General features: G+C 34.9%; 2 protein-coding genes across 5 annotated transcripts in view; one reads left to right on the top strand and one right to left on the bottom strand.

Annotated features, from left to right (window-relative positions):
* Window positions 1-777: 777 nt before the first annotated feature.
* Window positions 778-7,608, top strand: LOC100182702 (NADP-dependent oxidoreductase domain-containing protein 1-like). The gene is made up of 6 exons (XM_002119387.5): window positions 778-975; window positions 2,529-2,728; window positions 4,757-4,937; window positions 5,092-5,255; window positions 6,900-7,101; window positions 7,434-7,608. Exons 1-6 carry the CDS (start codon window positions 971-973, stop codon window positions 7,576-7,578), a joined length of 897 nt encoding a protein of 298 aa, XP_002119423.4. The 5' UTR covers window positions 778-970; the 3' UTR covers window positions 7,579-7,608.
* Window positions 7,609-9,168: 1,560 nt separating this feature from the next.
* Window positions 9,169-25,044, bottom strand: part of dead1a (DEAD-Box Protein) — a 25,704-nt gene continuing 9,828 nt past the window's right edge. The window contains exons 7-20 of one of the 4 annotated variants that reach the window (XM_009862874.3): window positions 23,007-23,105; window positions 20,837-20,935; window positions 18,982-19,053; window positions 18,219-18,406; window positions 16,243-16,359; window positions 15,993-16,115; window positions 15,386-15,547; window positions 13,034-13,200; window positions 12,667-12,918; window positions 12,227-12,335; window positions 11,710-11,871; window positions 11,045-11,170; window positions 10,434-10,503; window positions 9,169-9,671 (exon numbers count right to left, since the gene is read on the bottom strand). In XM_009862874.3, coding sequence (XP_009861176.1) covers window positions 9,625-9,671; window positions 10,434-10,503; window positions 11,045-11,170; window positions 11,710-11,871; window positions 12,227-12,335; window positions 12,667-12,918; window positions 13,034-13,200; window positions 15,386-15,547; window positions 15,993-16,115; window positions 16,243-16,359; window positions 18,219-18,406; window positions 18,982-19,053; window positions 20,837-20,935; window positions 23,007-23,105 — 1,793 coding nt within the window. In that variant the 3' untranslated portion in view covers window positions 9,169-9,624. 4 annotated transcript variants of the gene reach the window in all.

Here is a 25,044-nt window from a genome sequence, read left to right as displayed (position 1 = left end):
TGGCACAGATTTAATGATACAAAGATAGCTAAATTTAACACTAATGCATAAAGAATGAATATAAAGCAACTCTGGGGGCAGGATGGAACAGCGTCGTGGCGAGGCTGCGGAGCGCGAACCACAACTTCAACATTAGCCGCCCCCCACACGTAAATAGAAAAAAGAATACATCACGGTTTTGGGCAGTTGCGCGTTCTACTCTTATATATTTCTGTGAGTATATGGTATAAGCATGGCATCCTCTGTTAAGTGTACTATGGTTGGACCAAAGAGATTAAAACCAGATTGGTTTTAATCTCTTTGGTTTGACTATTCGATATTTTTATGCTTTGATTCATATTAGCATAGTTTAATAATACTATGATATTAGTGATATTACCACAGATGAGAAGGAAATATCGAGTTTACGAGTGGCCTCTCTCATCTGTGATATTACATCACAGATATCTAAACTATGATTACATGCTCTCTTGTACTTTTTTTATTTTTGTGGTTACTATAGGAACTTGTTTGGTGAAGCTGAGTGAGTGCGTACTGTGTATGTAGGGTTTAATTAGTTCATGTCCACAATATTCAGTATGTCCGCCATGTCCACTATGTAGCGAACAAAGTGGACATAGCGGACATGCACTAACTAAAGGGACCCAGTTTGTATGGTCTGTCTATTTATATATATTTTAAGAGGAAATTTTTCACTGACACCAGCATTACTTTTATTTTGAATTTCCTTGTTAAAAAGTACCTTAAAACTTTCACTATGCACTTATGCAGTATGGATCTGCAATATAGATTTAATCAATTAGATTTCGAGTCAAACGCACAAGATATTACTGTTTCTCTGAATTCACTAAGTTTCAATCATTCCTTATCAAATGAAGAAAAAAAATATTTGTGTTTACGACCAAGACATCATGCCTTTGCAGTCACAACATGTGCACACGCTGTTTATATAGTTTCAACTTTGAATGAAATGAGGTAGGCGTATGCATTATATATTGAACTGAACTTTAAACGCTCTTTGGAGAATTAAACTAAACTTTGTGCCAATAACACAACATTTATTACTTTTCCATACCTTTCTTGCAAATACGCAAGTGTATCATGAATTGTTTCATACCAGCAATTGTTGGACGTACACAGACTTTTAAAACACATGGAGCTATACAGAGAAGACAGAAAAAATTTTCCGCTAGGAGGCGATGACAAATTCGTTTCTCTATTTTATGGGGAGCAGTTAGTTTCACGGTTTATACACATAAGATATAAACCCCTAACTCCTAACACTAACCCCTAACACTAACCCCTAACCCCTAACCTCTAACCTTAACCCCTAACCCCTAACTCCTAACCCCAAACTCGGCAAACAAAAAAAAAACTTGAAAAAAAATATAAAAAAGTATTCCATGAAACAAAGAGAGTTTACGACCGCACGCAAACCGCTACACCACAGACTCGACGACAGTAAACGCAACGAAAGAGCGTATATAACCGACCTAATGTGGGAAATATGTTCTTACTAGTGTTTTATGTATTTAGAAAGGTATTTTTATTATTTAATTAATTTGTTTTACACTTATTAACACTTTGTAGTGCTGTTTTGTTCGATTTTCCGTATTTTTTAATTTAAATAATTACCGCCTCTAGCGGAAAAAAATTTCCGTCTTCTTTGTATAGTCCCATGTTTTTAAAACACTTTGTAAAGCCTGAAATTCGATTCTTTGGGCTTGATGTACTTGACAAGAACCTGGGATTTGAGTTAGGTTTGGCTCATTACCCCAACACCCAGGCGCATATACATAGGCGCTGATTTTTTAAACTGCAGAAGAAGCCAGGTTTATTATAGTTAGGAAAATACCGAATATACGAGTTTTCATCATTCGCACTGACACATGTTTGTGCTATACTTTCCATGGCAGTGTTAATAATAATGGCGACTATTAATTAACCAAACCTGCTGCTTATCGTTCATATGCTTTTCAAACTGGCGGAATAAAGCAACTCGTTTGTTAAACGGTTAAAGGACATTGATCGCACGATATGCATAATATCAGCACCTCGGAAAACTTAAAATGGTGTTGACGTACATCTTATTTTTATGCAAATCTAGGGTTTGTGAGGTTTTTAATTGATTAAAACAGTTTGTAAATCGTTTTTAGCTGATTCGCAATATAGACTTCGCCCGTCAACCTTAACGTTCATTGTCGCTGTTTGTGCGAAGAAGCAAAATGTGACAGTCGGTCAAAAGTAGAAAATTTGTTATAATATATCTCGTCCCTAAAGGGTTAAATCAAAACGATTAACTGACCTGCTACTGCTTTTGTGTTAATAAGTTTAGCACTCACAAAAATTTTATTGAAAATTTTGGTTTTAACTTTAGCAACCCAACAAATTTGCTATTTTTTTAATTTTTGTTTTTTAAGACTTTTGTCTATAATTTTTTGTAATCTGTTTTAGTAGTAGTTAATTGTTATTTATACATTATTCGTTATCTAACTGACTGTATGTGTTACAGTTTGATTAATTTTTAGGCAAGTTCTGTCTGAGATAAGACATCCGATAAATCAAAAAACAATCCAATTTCTCCATCAATCTCCACCTCGTGATGCGTTAAAGATTGGTTTTATTGGATGTGGAAGATTGGGAAAACAAATAGTGTTGTCTATGCTCAAATTTACTGATGTTAAACCAAATGAATTGTATATTTCAACTCGCCGACCAGAATCTCTTGGTAACTATATTCTAATAATTTTATGCACACCTTTTCCCAAATTAAGCAGTAGTTTTCTTTACCTAATTAGTTTTAAATCATTGTTAGTTTGCATACTTAGATTTAATTGCCAAGCTTGTAATATATATTTTTCAATGAATGAATGAATGAAATTTATTACGTCTCTTCGGTCACGATAACGAAGAACAAGAAAGTTGACAAAAGCGAAAAGACAGGTAGTAGCGGTAAAACAACTGTTGTTGTAACACGCTTATTAATGAAAAAGAAAAAATAATGTTTTGTATAAAAGGGGCGTGACTCTTAAACCATACAGAAAAGTGGGTGTATAAGAACACAACCCATACAATAGGGGGAGTCGGCCTTAAAGAATATTGACCCAAAGATTGGAGCATGATGGAAAATCAAACCCCCCAAAAGAAATTCCACCGAAGTTTACAATAAACAGTTTCAAGTGCACACATATGTAGGATTTAGAAACAAGTGCATTACATTAATACACATCACAGTATAAATAAACACGAGATAAAAAATTAAAAATAAAGAATAAAAATAATAATAATAAATAAGAAGCAAAAAGGAAAATGCGCACTAAGTATAATGCCTGGTTTATTGCGAATTAATGATTGAACACAGATATAGGATAAAGAGGTTCGTAACGGCCACATCAAACGAATCACAGATCCTTGAAATGACTGGAGCTCGAGTATGTGAAAGGTTACTCCTGATGTCAGTTTGAATGAATGTCTCTTACTTTACCCTTGGGGCCGGAAAACGACAGTCGTTATAACACAGATGTTGATACACCTCCAGCTTATTTATTTTTACCCTGTATGTTACTTTTTTTAGAGTTACCCTGTATGTTACTTTGTAGGTGACTATTTTTTGGTAGATTGTTTCATTTTTTATATATGGCTGATAATTTGGTCAACCACTTAGTCACCACTGGGTTGGAGCAATTTCCGTTAAGTGTCTTGCCCAAGGACATATACACCCACATTGGTAGCAGCGACGAGCCTTGAACTCATTACCTCTTAGTTAGAGGCAGGCGGGCTAATTATTTTGCCACGCCGTCGTACCATTTAAGATACCATAAATTATTATCACACAACCGCACATGTAATTAGGGCGGGCATAAGGGGAAATTAAGAAATTTAAAAAAACAAAAACACAAGTCTGTCAACCGCCTGCCAAGCAACAGTACTCATGTCGGTGTTGAACACTGAAATAATCAAATTATGGTGAAAGTGAATGTACAAGCTCTATCAATAAAGTAAACGTAGAACCATGCACAGTTTAAAAATGTAAAACAAATTGAGAGTTTATGGTCTTCCACAGTGGTCTCTTTAAAATAAATCAAACAAAGTATAAAGTGCAACAATAGAAAAGGTTTATTTAACTAGTGCTTAGGGACCTAAAGAATCATTATTTATATGCTTTTGTTAGTGTGACAAGAACGGATCTCTGGTGATTGTTTAAAATATCATTTCCGATCCTGTCACCAGGAGCAGTAGTTTTAAAGTTGAAAATTGCCATACACGGATAACGTTTTCAATCCACGTTTTTAAGCTGCAGTCATTGCAAGAGGTGTGGAAGAAAACAAACATCCAATAAAACTGTGTCCTGCGAGTATTGAAACATGTTTTTGTATGTTTAATTCAATGTGTCAAACACACAAGTGCACAGTTTAATGGTGGCAAAAAATTAAACTATATTTCTTAAATTAATTTATACATCACGCACTTACAAAGGTTTCATAATCATGTTCACCTTTGTAGTTTGAGATCGACATAAGCGCGCATGTTACTGTTATCGGATACAAGATTTAGAAATGAATGAATGTAACTTACTTTATCTTCGCGTGGTCGGAAAAGACAGTCGTTATATCCCAGGGTTTCATACACCTCGTGCCAGCTTACGAGTTACCATGTATTTTACTTTGTTGGAGATATTTTGCTAATCTAGATTACATATTTATTGGAGCATAGATTTTACTTGTTTGAAGGTGTTGATTAAGATACAACATTTTAGGGTCATTTCAGAAGGTGGGTGTAAACTGCTTCCATGATAACAAAGAAGTAGTAAGAAGATGTGATGTCATATTTTTATGCTGTTTGCCTTCCCAAATACCTGTTGTAGCAGATGATATAACAGGACATATTCGACCCAATTCATTGTTTATGAGTTTCGTCACCGGAGTACCTTTGCATCGGTAAATTAAATATTATTCTATATTTATACTTTTTTTAAATTAAATCAGCTGCGTTAATATTATTAAATGGCTTCCATTCGCTTGCACCTTTGTTATTGTAATTTAAATAAAATAAAGTTACCGCGTTCAAATAATTACATACTTGTTGTTCTAGTTTAAGACAAATGTTTCAACACAACAACATTTCAAAAACTGAGTTTACATGGTCTATGAAAAATGCAAACCATCGATGGTGTATTGGGGAAACAGTGAATTTAGCCCTTGAAAAGGATTGGATTGCAAACACAGTTTCACCAAACATTGGAAATGTTAAAATGAGTAAGAAAAATAGATGTTTTCTTCATGCAAAACTCTTGAATAGGATAACCATAATAATACAGTGATTTAATAAGGCCATTACAAAGCATTTTCATATGGTTAACACCGTGCACCATGAATTATAGTAGGGTGGGGGAAGATGGGACACTTTGTCAGACAAGATTTTTTGTAAATTTTTTTTTACGGACCCCTATTTAATTATAATCAGGAAAATAAGGTTACAGAATTATTCGACAGTATTATCACGACTTTATAAAACGCCCGTCAAAGCTGATTACTGTTTTTAAATATTAAAAAAAAATATGTAAAATAGAAACAGTATACTTTGAACAGGTAAAAAAAATGCGAAATAGTAAAATGCTATTTTTTAATGCTCGCTAAATCATAGTAAAGCCGAAGATTTTTTTAGTTTGCCTGTGCCTTTTTAGTTTGCGAATAAACTAGTTTCATAGCTTCATAAAACAACCTTGGATATTTCGTACAGTTTGATTTTGTCTCATAAAACTAGTTTCGTAAAAAAAAAAATTGGGATATAAACATGAAAAAAATAGGCAGGGGTCAATATGATTTTAATTTGAGATAAAAACAACAGAAAAATATCGATTTAACGTTATATATAATATGAAGTGTACATGGCAAAGAAACTAGCACAGCCTGTTAAACTCGGTAGGTTAACTACAAGTTGCAGAATACTGCTAATGTAAAAATATTTCAATTTGGAGTCCCATCTTCCTCCACATTGTAATTTTGTATGTTTTCATTGCCAAACTTTGAAAGGTTTGCTTTTAATTTAGTAATTTATACCTCAGGGATTTTTCAACTATAAGATACTGATATAATAAAAAGATAATATTTTAAAAATATATTCTAAATTTCGTCATTTGCACTTGGTGATAATTTATGAGAAGTAACTTGTGCCAAAAACAGAGTAGTAATACCCAATTTGTAGCAAAAATAAAAACTTTATCAATAGTTATAGTCAATTTTCTGTTATTACATGTTCATATACATTTGTAGGATACAATATTTATCCATTAAAGTTCGAACATTTCCCATTGTCGTTCAAACAATACCAATTGTTATGCAATAATATAATGTATAGGTAACATGTTGAAAACTATAGCAGTAGGGCAAGAAAAAGAATGTTTAGACTTAATTTTCAAAGCGTACAGTATTATTTCGTGTTATTTGGTTATATTCCTATTTATAAATACACTTATTAATCAAAATTAGCAATTATTTTAAACTGCCCCATCTTTTTCTGTGTGTTTTCGATTTTATCTGTTGTGCGGATCGCTAAATAACTCCTCCTGTGATTTATTATATTTTATTAAATTGTTGTCAATTAATAAAGGAATGCTAGTACTAATTCGTGGTATTACCCAAAAACCGTCATTTATTTTGATTTTGGAAATATTTGGCAATATGTGCTTAAGTGTCCCATCTTCCCCCATTGTACTAAACCTTTATTTATAAAGCAACTATTTCTATATTCGTATTTAGGCATGTTTGGCTTTTAAACCATTTAAAAAAGAGGAATTTGCTTTTTATTAAATGAGTTTATTTTAAACTTACGAATAAAATACTGAAGACAAACTTTGGAATTGTCGCATGGTCATTAGACTTTTAATTCTAATGTTTCAGGTGGAATCGTGTGGTCAAGCACCAAGATTATTGAAACTGTGTTATACACTGCAATAAACATGTGCCCATCACTACATCTTACAACAAATGAAGTTCTTCAGCTTTTAAATATTGTTTTTCTTTCTAAATTGGATTCATGTACATCGAAACTCACATGGAAACATATTCTCAATGATGATTCACTCGCAGTTGTAAATCAAGGGTAATTATATTTTTCTTTTATGTTGTACAAGTAAAGTAAGTTTCAATGTTTTTAGCGACCACTAGGTGATGATGGGTGTGCAAGAAAGGACTTACTTCACTTACATAAGTGTTTTACTGTCAAAAATATTATTCAAAAAATAATTTACGGCCCTGTTGCATTCACGTTTATCAACTCTTTTTCTATTTTTGTTTTCAAGTATATGGAATACTAGAAAACTGCTCTTCCAGTAAAACATTATCTTAACTGTAGCAACATATCATTGCCATAATCGGATGTTTGTTGCGTGCAAGTTAAAACAGATGGGCAAATTTTGCAACTTATATTTTCAGAAATTTGCCAGTGTTTGATATTTCTCATGTTGCTATGCACGATACACCGATGACCTTGTTTTTCAAAAGTGAAAACGAGCAGCAGCTACACCAGATGATCTTAAATAAATTTACATCAATATTCACTAAATTTAAACAATCTTGAAACATTAAATAAGTTATTTCTTTGTTTTTTTTTAATAGATAACAAACTGATGCAAAATGCTTGTTTTGTTAGTATGCATGAAAGAGAAAAAATGAAACCCTAGAATGTCGTGCAGACAACACATCGGGTTCGCACATAATTAACACATGCTATCTTGTTTATAAATTCACATACCAACTTAATTTAGACAACAGAGTGAAATTGACAAGAATTCTATTTTAAGATAATAGATATAGTAGTGTGAGGAAGATGGGACACTTAAGCACGAATTGCTAAATATTTTCAAAATCAAAATATATGATGATTTTGGGTGATACCAGGACCTAATACTATCATTCATTTATTAATTAACAACACTTCAAAAATATATAATAAAAGGAGTCATTTAGCAATTCGCACAACAGGTCTACCTTTACAATTTCGAAAACACACTGGGTAAGACGGGACAGTTTAAAATCATTTTTAATTTTGTTTCATATGTAAGTTTATTATTAGGAACACAGGTAAGTAACACAAAATATTACTATGCGCTTTAAAAATGAAGTTTAAACATTCTTTTTCTTGCCCGACTGCTGTAGTTTTTACCAGGTTACCTACATTATACTATTGCATGACATTTGGTATTGTATCAACATTAATTAATAAATATTGCATCCTTTAAAGGCATATAAACTTCTAATAACAGAAAATTGGTAAAGTTTACATTTTGGCTACAAATTGGTTATTTTACACTGTTTTTAGCACAAGCAACTTCTTATAGACTTATAAATTATCTCCAAGTGCAAATGACTTCATTTTGAGAATATTTTCCCTATATGATCTGGTTTTTATATAAGTATCTAAAGGTTGAATAACCACTGAGGTATAAATTATTGAATTAAAAGCAAACCTTTTAAAGTTTGGCAATGAAAACATAAAAAACTACAATGTGGGGGAAGATGGGACTCAAAAATACTAGTTTTTTTGCCATGTAAACTTCATATACATAACATAAAAATTTTTGTTGTTTTTATCTTAAATTAGAGTCACATTTACCCCTGCCTATTTTCTCCATGTTTATATCTCAGGTTTTTTCACAAAACTAAAACTAGTTTTATGAGACAAAATCAAACTGTACGAAATATTCAAGGTTGTTTTATGAAGCTATGAAACTAGTTTAATTGTTCGCACACGCAAACTAAAAAGATTCATCAGCTTTGCTATGATTTGGTCAGCATTTAAAAAAAGCACCTTACTATTTGGCATTTTTTACATGTTCAAAAGATAATGTTTTTTAACTTTTTATAATATCTAAAAATATAAATCAGTTTTATAAAGTCATGATAATACTGATTACTGTCAAATAATTCTGTAACATTATTTTTTCTGATTAACATTAAATGGGGTCAGTAAACAGAAAATTAAAGTCAGTGTCCCTACCCATCTTCCTCCACTCAACAAAGACTAATTTTCAGAATTGTATAGAAAATAAAAACTGTATTAGATTCATTGTTACCAAGACACTGCTGCCTTTTCATACCACGCAATTTACAAGTAATCTAAAGCTTACTGACCTAATACACTTATACATTCACCATACCAACTAGACTAGAGCTAATAACGAAGTGTTGTATTTAATTCCACGTAGAAGGGAAAATGAAAGACAAAAGTGTGTGAACATAAAAAATTCTCACAATAATCAAATTCAAATTTGACTGCACCAGCTACAACCACTCTGTTGTATAATAATGACAGATTTTTATGCAAAACCACTTCTAGCAAAATAAAGAAGTCTAACAGCAGATTCAAAAACGAAGCATCATGATTTTGCAAAATTGTTTGCAATGGACAAGCTTGACGTATCAACACTGTAGGTGGAAGTACGTAGCTTAGCGCAGCCAGCAGTAAGTGGTATTTGAACATGCATTATGTGCAGAAGTCACAGAAAAAACAACCAACAACAGAAGTAACCTCCGTGAAAAGGAGAGAAAATAAACAGTGGTACAGAATGTAGAATCTTTTTCAGATATTTGGCAATGTTCGGTTTCTTTTCAATTCCAATAAGAGTTAATCCCACGAGTCATCATCGTCATTCACACCAACACAGTCGAAACCTGTTAAAAATACTTCACTGTCTGGAATGAACATTTATCTATTTTTTACGACACCTAACAGCACGTGAAAAAACTTGCAAATAATGGATAAATATTGGAAAGCTTGATTTTTCCTTCTTCAACACATTCAATTAGTTTATAAACCTTTGGTAATGAATGAATGAATGTAACTTACTTTATCCTCGCGTGGCCGGAAAACGACAGTCGTTATCACACGGGTTTAACACCTCGTGCCAGCTTATGAGTTACCATGTATGTTACTTTGTGAGTGATTATTTTTTTTGGATTTTTTTTCATTTTTTTATGAGTGGCTGATAATTTGGACCACCCATTAGTGACCACTGGGTTGGAGCAATTGTCGTGACACATACGCCCACAATGGTAGCAGCGACGAGCCTTGAACCCATTACCTAATGGTTACAGGCAGGCGCGCTAACCACTACGCCACGGCGCCGGATGATATACCAGTACCTAATTTAATATTTGAAATACAGCCTTGGAATTAATAGCAAAAAGCAATCAAATTTACAAAACACTAAAATGAGTGTGTATAATATATTGTGGTTTTTAAATAACTTCTAATAAAACTAGGATAGCTTATCCCCGCATGTAGAGGCAACAAACGTTATAACCCGGGTGTCGTATTTGAAATATCTCGTGCCAACTTACACCAGCAATGGTGTCGAGCATTAAATAATGAAACAATGGAAGCCACAGCGGTAAAATTGAAGTATCTCTAATGCAGACAGAACACATACTTACCACCACCATCATTATAATCATAATCAGCAGTGCTCCTTGCTCCACTTCCACCACCCATTGATCCGAAACCCTGACAAGGAATTTAGCTGCAGTTACTAGATAATGAACTGAGTAACTTAGTAATATAAAGTCGTGCAAGCAAAAGATACTTTTTTGCTAAAAACGTTATAACTGCATTTAATATTTAGATTACAATTTTTAAAAATTCGAAGCTTCTAAAGAAGAGCCAGCATTTTGCTTCTGAAACGTTTAGTAAATGGCTGATACTACACTTTCATATTCCTTCTTTTACAAACCTGGAAACCTAACTTGTCCAAGTTTACTTTAAAGTGGGACAGTAATTGGATTTTGTGTTTTTATGATTTTATAACTAATAAAAAAGAAAAGTTTAAAAAGCATTTTCTGGATGTTTTTTTTATTTTTTTTATGTGTGGCTGATAATTTGGACAACTTACTAGTGACCACTGGGTTGGAGCAATTGTCATTAAATGTCTTGCCCAAGGACACATACGCCCACCATGGTAGCAGCGAAGAGCCCTGAACCCATTACCTCTGGGTTAGCGGGAGGCGTGATAACCAAATGTGTTACGGCACCAGAAAACATCACTTACAGTAATCCCTTCTCCACCTCTCTCCCGAAGGTCTTTTCCACCAAATCTTCCTTTTTCTGCTCCGAAATTCGAACCAACAGCAGACTCTGCACATTCCCCCAACCAACCTGGAACTTCTTGTTGAGCCTTAAAATAATTCAGTTGGACTAAATGTTTTATAAATGTATAAAAATCTCATTAATAAATGCAACATTTAATTTATTTTGTAATGAATGAGTGGGAAATTATCCTTGCAATTTTATGTAACACAGTTAAATCACAAGCGCCCCCTGTAACTAAAACTAAAGTTTTAAAAATATGATACAGAGGAATTAAATTATATAAGTGTATGCCATACACCCATGCAATCCCCAAACTTAATGCCTTATGCGTGTCCTTGTTTAGGTGTTATTAGTTAAAAACTATTCGGATTTAGGAATTCAAATTACTGTCACAGTATGTTTTACACTTTTCACAACCTTGAAGGAAATTTAAAACATTATCATCGGGTCGGCAATAACAAGATGGTTGATAACACACCAGCATGCAACTCACGCTCGGTGTAAAACGGTATTAAAGCATTATCTGCAGCGTTTTTTTTTTATACTGAGATTTTTGAAACCGCTCCAAAAAACTAAAATTTAATTGTAGACAAGTAAGGTAACATGCTTCAATAAATCCCATACCTCGGAAAGAATTTTAACAAGTGAGCGAGCCAGATTTGCGTCTTTTTTGTTGTCAAAAAATGTAGTTGCGCGTCCCAGGTTACCACAACGACCAGTACGTCCGATTCGATGCACATATTCATCTATTTCTCTCGGCATGTCATAGTTAATCACATGCTCTACCTACAAATTTAACTTGATGAGATAGGTAAAACTATTTACATATTACTTCTAATTCAAAATAAAGACGCATTTTAATTGAGGTGAAAAGTTTGTTTAGGTGAAATTTTTTCATTGATTTCCTCAATGAATGATTACCGCTTATTATTGCTGAAGTAAGTCACAGTTGTTCTATTTCATACACCTTGTGCACATTTTTAATTTACCACAAACTTGTGGTTGTGGGTGACTGCTTTTTTTCGTATTTACCAGGTTACTCTGGTTTGGACAAATCATTGATTAGTGGCCCCGAGCAATTGCCATTAACTCTCTTTTCCATACACTGCATGGTAAAAGAAATTCAATAATAAATGATAACCTTTGGTATGTCTAATCCTCTTGCAGCAACTGAAGTAGCAACAAGTATTGGACAAACTGCTAATTTGAAATCACGGAGTGCTTGCTCTCTATCTTGTTGTAAACGATCTCTGCAGGATTAGTCACAGCATAATGAAGAATACAAAAGTAATGTTAGGTTACTGTTACATCTATGTAACATTGTTTGTGCCTTGTTCTAATTTGCACAGGTTAGGACATGTAGTAACAAGCAACCTTAGATTAAAGCCTACAGTATCCCATTATATTAATGTATATGATGCTAATTTTGCAATGACTCCACCAAGTGTTAACAGTTGCTTCATTCAATATACACTGGTAGTTTCCAGACATTACTGGTTTAAATGAATTCGATAAATGTCGTACATTACTAAGCCCAGGTCTTTGTTTAGGATTTAGGAATACAAATATTAAATTTATCACCCATGGATGCTTGTGGTTGGGAAATCTTCTTGGCATAAAACACAAGCGAGGAAATCAGCTCCTCTCTTGGTTTCCACGAAAACAAGAGTACGACTCTTGGTTTCATTAACATCTGCAATAAGCTCGAGTAGTTTGGAGCGTTTGTCTTTCCACTCCACGGAGATCACTGTTTGCGTGACATCGGAGCATGCTCCCCCTACTCTTCCTACTGTGAGGAACAGGAAGTCCTCCCGGAGAAAGTCGTGAGCAAGTCTGAGAGATGTTGAAATTCATAGAACTGTTAATTCACTTGGTATTTACATTGAATCAACTGCAGGATCTGCCAAGCAATGCGAACACTGCAAGAATGACCAACAATTACACTTACTTTTGTATTTCATCTGGAAATGTCGCGCTGAACATAAGCGTGTGACGATTGTTCTTCTGTGGCATCCCTGGTAAAGATACAAGCTTCCTGATCTCAGATTCGAACCCCATATCCAACATCCGATCTGCTTCATCGAGGATAATGAACCGAACATTCTCCAGACCAATCTTGGAAAGTAAACTGAATGTCACAAAAGGGAACAACTTTGTGGTACATAAACTTTTGCAGTTGACACATTAATTTTATAAATTTCACTCTGTGTTTAAACTTTATTCAGACTAATTGTTATGATATATTAGAATTTAAAAAAACGCATAATCGGAAAAATGCTTTGTTTCACAAGTGGCTTATAAGATAAAATGAATTCGGATTTTTCTATTTTTTTTATAAAACTGTTAATCGTACAGTTTTAACTGATACAAGTCAAGCCGCCCTGCAGGACTAAAACCACCTTGTTGTTGAAAATACATATTCAATATGTGAATTTCTATTATTTCATAATTAATTAACAGTCAAAACATTTTCTATAATAATGCAATGAATTTATGTGTGAATGCCTGCCAGTTTGTAACAAACTTTCTGATTGGCTGATGAGAAACGTTCAAGTTTTCTATTACGCCAATATTTTTTTGCAAACTAGTCTACATGCTATATTACAATGAAGATTGATGCCTTAACTTGCGCTATCAACAAACGCAGACACATGTCTTTCATGAAATAAGACAGATACTGATATATGTGTATGCATAGACGTCAAAACCTGCCACCCCTGAAGCAGAACATTGGGTGGCAAAATACGTATGGCCTACCCGGTTTTCGTTAAGCAATGCTTGTATTCTTTCCAAGTACAGCGTAAAAAACTCATATTATTAGTAAACGTAAATCTCAGCCACACAGTGTCACTTATATCCCTAATAAGTGCAAGAACTTTCGTGACTTTCGTATTGCGTAATTCCAACCCTTGATGGTACATTACGTTACAATTATCATTGTGATGGAAACAAAATATTGCGCAAGCCTGCACCTGCAAGTAAGGTTTGACAATCTTTCAATACGTCACAACCGCTTCTGTGACATTTAAGAATAATGGCTACATAACGCGTAATACTAAAGTTAAACCGTAACCAGTGCATAATATAAGATCGCATAACAGGCATTCGCTTACTCTCGTTTTAACATTATTCGGACAAATTCAACCAGATTCCTAGCGAATCCACGTAAAAAGGCAAATACTTATTAATAGCTATTGTGACGAAAACAATGAACCTGTAAATTGTAATTATGTTAAAAACAATTGATGTATTATTGAATTGTTGTTGTGTCGCAAATATTTGGCTGTGGCATGTCATTCTTATTTACTACAAAGAAAAAAACTAAACTTGATAAAAACCATTGCGACAGACGGGCGTGCATGTTTTAACATTAATACAGATGCCTAATATGTTTTTTCTGTGTACACTTTTAGGAATTCCAACGTAAAACTAATGCTTCTTTATACGTATCGCGAGCAGACACGCATACAGTTTATAGGGAAAAACAGAGTGTTTGGAGCTGACGCGCGCAGAGAGAAAGCAAGTGTTTTTTATAGACAATCGGGCGCAGACTGGATAGTGCATAAGACGAAACACTTACTTTGTTTAAAAAATAATAAATTAAACATTCACTACGTATGTAGTACGCGCGCAGGCGGACATTATGTATCCATGCTCTGCACATAATATGGGAGTGCGGTAATTACCATTTAGCCAACGTATACACACAATAAAGTAGATGATATTTGTTACTATGAATTTGCCTAACCTGGATTATCAAACTTTGGCGCCTATGGTGTGAAATGTTTATAAAAATATTCTAGAAGAAAGGTACTTAAATATATAGCAAATATAGCTGCATTCATAATATGTTTATCACAAAAGGACTTCTCATATTTTGCTTAATTTAGTAATTTGCGTTTTACCCGAAAAATAATAATTGCTGTGAAAGTAACTTGGAATAAAAACAAGCCAAAAAATACAGGTTTTACCACAAAAATTGTTTACAATAATATGATTTTTAGCGGGCTAGGCTTGTCCTTTCTCACCCTAAGTACCCCATTGTTTTTGATTATCCCCCTTGACCCACAAATTGTGGGCCACAATTATTTTTTTTTCTCTGGTTTTGTGCAATGTGAGTTAAAAGAATTTTTAGTTAAAGATGATACACAATCTTATCTTGGTCAATCTGTCTACTAGGGTAGGTCTATATTTACTGTCTATCTATAACGGAACAAGAAATAAAATCTATTGTTACAAATTGGCAAGTGTCGGGGCAAGCAACTTCCTATTACAATTTTTGATAAAAAGTTGTACTTACCAAGCCACGGTTAATAAAATCCATCAGACGACCAGGGGTTGCGATCAATACGTCACAACCTTTTTGTACAGCCCTTATTTGGTAACCAACACTGGTGCCCCCATATACAACCACTGGATGAATAATGGTGCTACGTGAGAATTTACGGGCTTCCAGAAAAATCTAGACGTTTTGTGGTTTGTTAGTTTACAAAGTATTGTTAGTTTAAGAATACTTTGTTTGCTGTAAAATGTTTTTTCTCGCCTTTGTAATTGCACACATTCTAGCTATACAAGCCACACCAGTTGCTATGTGAGCACGCAGTAAAGCCCTGTAATACTCCGCTGTTTTCATTGTTTGCTTTACCGTGACGTCTTTCATTGCGGTTACAGAGTTAGGGACATGTGCAGGCAGCCACGGTTCAGAGTGATGACCACCTGCTCTCAACTTTGCCCACATCGCGTTGGTCAGATAGACAGTGGTTGGATATTTTTGGATTCCAAATTATAAGCAAACTATGTTGTTGATTAATTTATGTACTAGTTTGCAAATACAATTTAAAACATCGACATTCAAAGGTAATTGTAATTCATTACACGGCATTGAACAGAAAGTAAACATTAATAACCTGGTTTACAAGTTCTCTTGTTGGGCCAATTATAATCGCTTGTGGAGTTTTCTTTTCACTGAATTCAGACGACTTTACACCCGATTCAACCAGCTTAGTAAGGACCGGAAGCAAAAACGCAGCCTAGGAAAATTTGGTTAATAAAGTTTTTATGGTTGAACAAATTACGTATCTTGATTTTTTGGGTTTTATGATTATTTTTAAAACTAAAAAGTTAGTAATAATATTCAAGTAATACAGGTGTTGTTACCGTTTTGCCAGATCCTGTCTGTGCACATGCCATCAAGTCACGATCAGCATTAATAATGGGAATGCTGTATTTTTGCACAGGTGTAGGTCTGTCATAACCTGCTTTCTGCACATTCACCTGTAGAATTAAAAATGGGGCGTGAGTTGCGCAAACAAAATATCTGTTTTTTTGCTTTCTTTGATAAGCGGAAAAAATAGTTACACTATAGTTTATTATTGAGCATACACGTTTTACTTTACAGAAAGACCTAAAAAATCTATTCCAGTTACTTTTCTGCAATCCTGTAAGGCAGTGGTTCCCAACTTTTTTTAGTGGGATCTCATATCAGAGTTTTTAAACATCTCAGACCCAAGCCTCAAACATTGAAAAAAAAAAAAAATTTTAACGTATGCATCCATAGCTGCCGTTTTATATGGTGCAGGCGAGGCAGGCCTACTCTGGATATTATGCAGACGGTGTAGCACCTGCTGCGTATCCCAATGTAACGTGTCATATAAACAAAGCTGCTTTAATCGCAAACGTAAAACATAAGCATTTAGTTCACTTTTGCAAGGTTAACAATGAATGCGTCAATTGCTATTATGATGCAAATATCATTGTGGCAAATTCCGTCAATTGGTATTATGACGTTGAAAATTCACTTGTTAATCGCTACTATGTTGTAATAAACAAACTGCTAATGATAGCCAATTAATATCGTATTGCTTATTCGCGAGGCGCTGCTCTAAACATTTGACATTATATATGACATCATAATGATTTACGTCACAGGATGTTTACATCACTATAGCCAGCCACCCTATGAGTAAGGCAAAACTTGGTGCCTATGGTAAATAGTGCATAGTTTTGCCCTACCAGCATCAGTCAGATTTTATTATCTGCAAAAGTTGAAAGTAGTGGTGCAGCCATAAAATATAAGGGTTTCAAATATGCTTACAAAGAAGGGCTGCCAAGCTAAATCTTTGTTACGAAATAACACAGGTTTACCAGTGCATTTTGAGTTTTTGACAAGTAAAATCGTGAAGTATTTTGTAAAAAAATAATAATTTTTTTAATGTATTTAAAAATACGGGTGTTTATTTTAATGGCCTTATTAAATAGCTACTTACAAAGACATTAACTTTGTCTTGGTCTAAAAACCTGCAAATGAAAGCAAGCTACAGTTTAACTCCTGCCAGCTGATTTCATTCTCGCCAAAACATAGTAACCTCTCACATGCACACACACTCAGGCAGGCGAGTGCACAAGCCGGTAAGTTTGCATCAACGATTTCTCGAATTTTACATTACTTCTTTTCACGACAGGTTTGTGAAGCCGAAACATAGAATTTGTCGATACGCCAGCTATTTAACACTCGATATGAACGTTATTTCTCTACTTGTCTCTACGGACAATTGCGTAACCTTTTAAATTCACTTGTCCCACGGACTGTTTTGGTTGACTGGGACAAGCGTTTTTTTTTTAATGTCAAGCCCTGCCAGGGTAGACATTTGCATATCATGCTGTCCCAGGTGCCTATGAGCACAAACTCCTGTGTTGGTAGAGAGCAATATTTGACAGTCGGACAAAAACAGAAAACTTGTTAAAATACATTTCGTCCCTGAAGGGTTAAACCTTACGCACACTTTTTTTCCAACTAGATCTTTAATATGCTTAATTAAAATTATTTAATTTTGACATTGTATCGCCTGTAGGGTGTAACGGTCACGCCTTTTATCCAAAACATTCATTCTTTTATTAATAAGCGTGTTTTAACAACTGTTGTTTTACCGTTACTACCCGTCTTTTCGTTTTTTATCAACTCTCTTGTTCTTCGTTATTTTGACCAGAAAGACAAAATATTTTTCATTCATTCATTCATTCATTCATTCATAATTAGAAACGTTTTTCATTAGCCACTAAAATTCAACCCTTAACAAAGATTTGCCTAAATGCTTTCAGTACATAGACCTAAAAAACAGAAACCATGGACGTACCAGTATTGTTTCTTGGAGGTTTGCCATCTCGAAAGTTGAAATGCACTTCGGAGCGTTGAGTCCGCTCACCTCCACAGGGATGGCATCGTACTTCCCAAAGTTAATTCCTCGCTGCATGCTAGCAAACATTTCAACCTCATCCTCAGGAGGTGGGGGGGGAATGTACAGAGGAGGACGAGGTTTATCTCCTTACAATCAAAAAGTTGCAAAACAAAAAATTTACAAATTGTCTTACAAGTATACAAGTACACACCGGACAATTGGCTATGTTTGGTTGAAACACCTGTTGCATTGCAACTATTTCATTATGAAGTTTCATAACGTTTGTCACATTTTTACGCCCTGAACTGGCTTTAACGACAACAAGCGAAGCAATCGTTGTAAATTTATTCTTGTGGAATCTGACAAATTAAAACAAAGCCGCCAATATTACGGTTTTGGATTTATATGAAATTTTTAATTTTTAAAACTTACGGAATTAAGAATGGTGTTACATAACATATCTAGTGTAAATAGTAAATATAATATTTTAAACCAAGATTCACGAAACTATAGTTCTCGCGCGGGGCCAAGAAACAATGTTTGTGGCCCTGTGTTCAAGCTTAGTCGGGCGATACTTTGTTATTTTATATTATAATTTGTGTTGCTTCCTTTTTACTGATTGCATTGTTATAGATAAAGGCTGACTAAACGTAAATAGGTATATGACAGTACCCCTTTAAACGGGCGGTAGTTGAGCCACTGTATAACATTAACCACTTACCGTCTCCAGCCTTATGATATTCCTGAGCAGCGTGATCTCCACCTTTAAAATATGCGTTTGAATGTCTGTCACCTATGCATGTACATGATAAAACTAGGTAGCCTATTTAAACTTGTTATGGGTATGGTATGTACTGAGCCTAAAGTGAACAACTCGAGCTCAAGCGCCTTCTATCTCCTAGTATTTAGAAGGTAGATGAGCTACCAATCAAATTTCCCATTAGTTTACTATTGTTTTCGCTTTTTAATAACTGAGCGCCATTCGAGCTGCGAGCTAGCTCAAGGCACCTATCCAATTTAGAATATGCACATTTTCTTGTCGCGGAAATAACTGTTAAGTTTAGCGACGTGAAACCAAGATTCGGCGCAAGCCATTTTTGCGGTGCCTAGTGTCACCAAAATCTACTGCAGACGTCTTACCTGTCTAAATGTCTGTCGTGATGGTTAGCGCAGTGGCCCTGTTCATAAACATAAATTCATTCGTTTACCTAATTCAACCCGCTCGTAACAATCTAATGTATTAAACTCGGTTAAAGCGTCTGATCACGTGTCCACCGAACATCATGTTTATCAGGCCTGTGTAACGTCGAGATTACTTTGAGTCACTCACGCATCATTTTAAGCATTACCATGTTACACAAATAAACCGCATCAGCTGATAATTATAATGTTTGTTTAATGGAGGGGAGGTAAAATTTATTTGAAAACAAGTACAAATTAACAATTTATTAATTACAAGTTAACTAAAAACTAATTAATAGTAATTGAGCCTGTAGTTTGATTTTTATCTGCTATATCAGATTTTTCGTTTTCATTTCGTAAAGTTTTTAGGTGCATTAAAATCTTGGTTATCGGCTGTAATTTACAAAATATCGAAATCAGTTTAAATAAAGCAATATCTGTCAGCTCAACTGAACTTGTTGCAATAATTAAACGCATGATCAAAGGGAGACAATTAAAACATCGTTAAAGCGTAGTTAAAAGAAAGTAGACCCCAGCTGATGAATTCCACATACTGTGGTGCAATCACGAAAGCAACCTGTTGTGTTGACAAGTTGAGCATCGATATGAACTTTTATATTTTTATCACGTTCGTAATAAATATTCCCACGCAAATTTCCTGCGATATTCGGGTTTGCGCGAATACTAAAATTCTGCTGTTATTACCTATTACATATTGAGGGTAAATCTAACAAGCACCTTGTTAAAAGAGTAGAATACAGAAAACGCTGCTATAGATAGTTTCCAAGAATACTTTGTCTGTGCGCAAAGCAACACTTGATTTAAAGTTGAAAACCACTGTAATAGGGAATATATATATCCTGAAATGTCACGCATACACAGTTGGCTAGAAGTGCGCTGCAAACATTTTAATAGCTCAAGTGCCGCCAGTCCACCTAAAATTTTGGTTTTAAAATGTTTTATAGGCTTCACTAATAACTGTTGTTTTTTTGCGAAAAAGTCGGGCATCGGTGTCAAAATTAACTTTAATTGGGGCGAAAACATGCTTTGTCACTGTATTTTCCATAAAAGCCCTCATGAATTAAACAAAGGTTTGACAACAAAAAACAAAGGTTTTTTTATGTTGCAGATTATACGCCCCAGTTCCTATCACTGATACGAGTGGTGGTCGTGCAATAAATAAGAGAAGCCAATTCGAAAATTGGTATTAAGCAATACATACACATACATACACTGGTCTCAGGAGTCAGTGTTATTGCTTAATTCAATACTACCACAAACTTCTTCCAATGATTATTACATGATAAACAAAATGTATGTCATGTTTTGCCGAAATCAAATGTCTGCTAAAACTTTAATAGTAGATCAATTTCAATAAAACTGTGTTTAATTACCTGATCCAGTGTTCTGCGGGCATTCTCTGGACATATGACCTTCTTCTCCACATTTAAAACAACCTTTGCTGCGTGCACCTCCACGGCTATCACCAAAACCTGTTGTGGTGAAAGGGATGTTTTAATCTCTCATTACTTCTAAAACCATTTTGTTGTCCCCTATAAAAAGCTGTATATATGTTGTCCCCTTTAAGTTGTATGTTTGTGTCCCCTTTAAACTCCTTAACTTTGTCCCCATTGTTTTTTGTATATATGTTTTCCATGTTTTATTTTATGAGTATATAACCTAAGCTTTGTGGGGTTTTTGCATTCATTACAATTATGTGCTACTGGTGTCAACATCCTTTTGAACTGAGTGACCTTGAAACTTTCAGGATGTTTTAGTTACAGAAAAGAGTTTGCATCTTAATAAGTTACCATTATGACACGAGTAATAAAGTCATTATTTAGCAGATTTAGAAAATCAGAATGTTTGTTATTAAATAGCAGGAACTCGCATGTTTAATATTTACGTTATAATAATGAATTTCATATTCATTTTTTGTCGTACAGGAACTTTTTACCTAAGTAAACGTTTGTTGTATAGTGTGGTTCATACTGCGACAATAATTGTTACATGCAGACGAGGCAGGCCTACTGTGGATATTATGCAGATGGTGCAGCACCTGCTGCGTATAACTGCATTTTATGAATAAAACCCCTTTAAAATTAAAAAGACTGTGTGATTTTGCCAGTTTCATAACCACTTGAACAATAGGCAGCAGTTTTGGCTAACTTTAATAGTCGCAGTTATAGCTTAATTGAGTTTTGGCACGAGTGATAAAAACTCGCGTATACGGTATTTTCCTAATTTTCGAAAAAAGAATGACGTCATCATAAACGTGGTCTCTTCTGCAATTCAAAAATATGGGCGCCCATGATTACATTATTCAACGAACAGTTCGTTAGTTAATTAAAAAGTTCTGGTGATGCAAAAATTGTATAGGAAAATGGATATTACGATTTAAATAAACAAAGTGTGAATCCTACTATTTTGTAAGAAGTATTCTGCTTGTCTGAGTAAATCCTGCTTAAGTAATGACTTTTTCTTGCGCGTAGCATAGATTAATGTTGCTACCGCAGACGAATGCAAGTGAATTTAAACTTACAGGCAGGCATGTAAAAAATAAAAATCCGGCCGATACCGGTTTGCATTTATATTTTTCCAGCAGTTTTCCCTGAGGCGTGCGTTTTGACGTCAAATGTTGCCGCTCCAATTAACTCCGCCTTCGTGTGCCGCTTTCATCACTTACACAACTACACAAGCCTTTTGGATGTAAGTCAACAATTTTTCCTGCGGTCCTTCGTATCGTAAGCATTTGATTAAAACGCGTCAATCATGTTTTGTCTTTTCCCGATCAAAGTCTGATTGCCACGACGATTTCCAGGTGTAACAGACATGTAAGTGACGTAACTGTCACAGGGCTAAAAGTTTGGCGGTAAAACTAAAGTTTTGTTTATAGTGTTATTTCTAATACGTGCAACAAACATTGAAATTATTACCAGAAGCTTGTTAAGCAAGAAATCCTACTAGGATTCCTTTCTTTGGTTTAATAACACTGAACAACTAATTGGCGATTACCAATCACAGTTAAAAAACACTCACGTTTCCATAGGCAACGAATTTCCTTTTTAATGACCTTTTAATAACAGGAATTTAATAGTGCTTTAAGATTGTCTGTGTTTTATATTCCGTAATACACTGATCTACACTCTCCGAGCATACACGAGTTGAAATATTGGTTCGTATTGTTACGTATTACATTAGTCACAATCCCTATTATGGCGCAATCAAATACGAAATACCGCAAATGTATTACGACCTAGCTATTATGTTTGTCAGAATTGCCATTGTCTCCGCATAAATGCCGGATTTATGACAATATTAGGGCGTTTTTTTTACGTCGGAACTGCACGAATAGATAACTTATGTATACGTTAACACGAAACTAAATGTTACGCGGCCGGCGAAGTAAATAAATTCCGGATTCCCACATTTTAGTATATATATATATATATGTAATATCTCACAACGTGTTAATGCAAAAACAAATTTCTGTCGAAAACCGAAATCCAATGTCTGCTAAAACTTTAATAGTAGATCAATTTTAATAAAACTGTGTTTAATTACCTGATCCAGTGTTCTGCGGGCATTCTCTGGACATATGACCTTCTTCTCCACATTTAAAACAACCTTTGCTGCGTGCACCTCCACGGCTATCACCAAAACCTGTTATAGTGAAAGATTGGCAGATCTAGAGGGGGGTGTTTGATGTTTGAACAGCCCCCTCAGAAATTTTATACATATTTGCGTTAAGTCTAAACAAAAAACGGCGCTCATCTAAAGTAAGAAACAATCGTAGTTGATTTAAGTCAAAATTCTGTGACTTAAAATCTACTACAATACTACTAACATATATGTGACCGATTGTGCAAGTTGTTGCAATCGTTATCTATATTATCAAACCTATATGCTGACAATAAGAGGGCCCAGACTACAGGAATGGTAAACTGGCGTGGGAATGCGACAAATACAAACCGGCAAGAATTAATTTAATATTTTATTGGTTATTTTGACGCTGGCAAGCAGCTTAGACAAGAATGGATAATTCGTAATCGCATACAATTAAATATGAAACGCCAGCGTTACAAGAAAAGATTACGCGCAGATATTACCAAACTAAAGTCTATAGTGGCAAAATTGGTCTGGCCAGTGGCCACCAAGCTTTATCTAAACACTAATTCTATTCACATGCTTGTTGTGTCCAGAGCTGCGATTGAGCTGTTTTTCACACTTAGTCCAATTTAAGTAATAAACGCGGCAATAAACGTTAAATTTAGCGACGTATCGGCGCCGTGAAACTAAGATTTGGCACAATTCTCGAAGTGCCCAGTGTCGCCAAAATCTACTGCACATGTCCTAATCTAACGTGACGCGAAATGTCATCGCGACGATTAGCGCAGCTTCACTAAAAATTTCCATGTGTCGCCAGGGGCGCAACCAGGGGGGCTGTTTTGCTGTTATGACAGCCCCCTTTTCCGCAGACACGCATGCAGCCAGAAAGTGCTAAGACGCACACACACGCGTTGCATTTAATATTACATTCCTTCGCTTGGAATTGAAACAATTTTTCGTTCAATTGTTACGTCACTTGTCCTATTGCAACGTAACTATTAATTATGACGTTTCATAATATAACAATCGGGAAGAATGTGCCCACTGCCCAACCAACCACGAGATCGAAACATCGTGTATGAGCGTCACATTTTTACGCTCTGCGCGGGCGTAGGAAATAAAGAAAGACGCATGCGGTAGCATACATTCTACCACTGGCGTAGAGTACTGGCGTGCGGGAGTGCGACGCACTCCTGCAAATTTAAGAATTCACTATTCTTGTTAAATGCACGACTACTGCACGCGCGTATGTTTCGACGATAACATTAATTCGTAAAGAAATGTGTTAAAATTTGACTTATATTTGCGCAAACACGATTATTACAACATAACATCGTATTGTTTGTAAATATGCAGCAAATCACGCCCATTTTACACCTCCCTGATTGACCAATCAGAAACAAAGGAATCGTGGATTAACTAGCATTATTATGTGTGCCAGACCAGACAATGACGTAATACCTATGGGATATGGGAGTAATTAGAATAGCAATGTTTAATTTACTTGATTGAGAGTTGCGAATGTGCGTCAGGCATGTAAAAGAAACAAAAGTACGACCAATACTTATTCGTATTTAAATTTATGTGGCAGTTTCCTAAATCGTAGACGCATGCGTTCTGCTTACGCCAATGTTTTTTACGAATGCTAAAATCGTGTTAAAAATACTAAATTCGCACAGTGGTGTTTTAGTTTTTTACTTATATTTTAACGAACTTTCTCCTGCTGCCCAACTGACAGTGTTTTTTTGGCTATAAGCCAACGATTCCTCGTGCGGTCTTGATAATTAAAAAAGTTCAATCTAGTTTCGTTTTTTCCAATTAAAGCCAGATGACCGCGACGATTTCAACTTGCAACACACACAAACTGTCAGATAAACATTTGCGGGTAAAACATTTTTTTGCTCATAAAAAAACAGCTTTCCTGATACAAATACGTCGCAGTTTCATGTACCATACTTCTCAAACTGTAATCGGTCAGCATACAAATTTTTAA

Source organism: Ciona intestinalis, unplaced genomic scaffold (assembly GCF_000224145.3).
Source record: "Ciona intestinalis unplaced genomic scaffold, KH HT000055.2, whole genome shotgun sequence".
NCBI lineage: Eukaryota > Metazoa > Chordata > Ascidiacea > Phlebobranchia > Cionidae > Ciona > Ciona intestinalis.
The sequence above is the reverse complement of the archived record's forward strand: the minus strand, read 5'-3'. Positions and strand labels throughout refer to the sequence as shown.

Excerpts from the sequence above, each read along its gene's own strand:
- LOC100182702 (XM_002119387.5), top strand. Across the intron at positions 4,938-5,091 it reads ACCGGAGTACCTTTGCATCG|TTTAAGACAAATGTTTCAAC; the intron begins GTAAATTAAATA and ends TTGTTGTTCTAG. Across the intron at positions 7,102-7,433 it reads CTCGCAGTTGTAAATCAAGG|AAATTTGCCAGTGTTTGATA; the intron begins GTAATTATATTT and ends TTATATTTTCAG.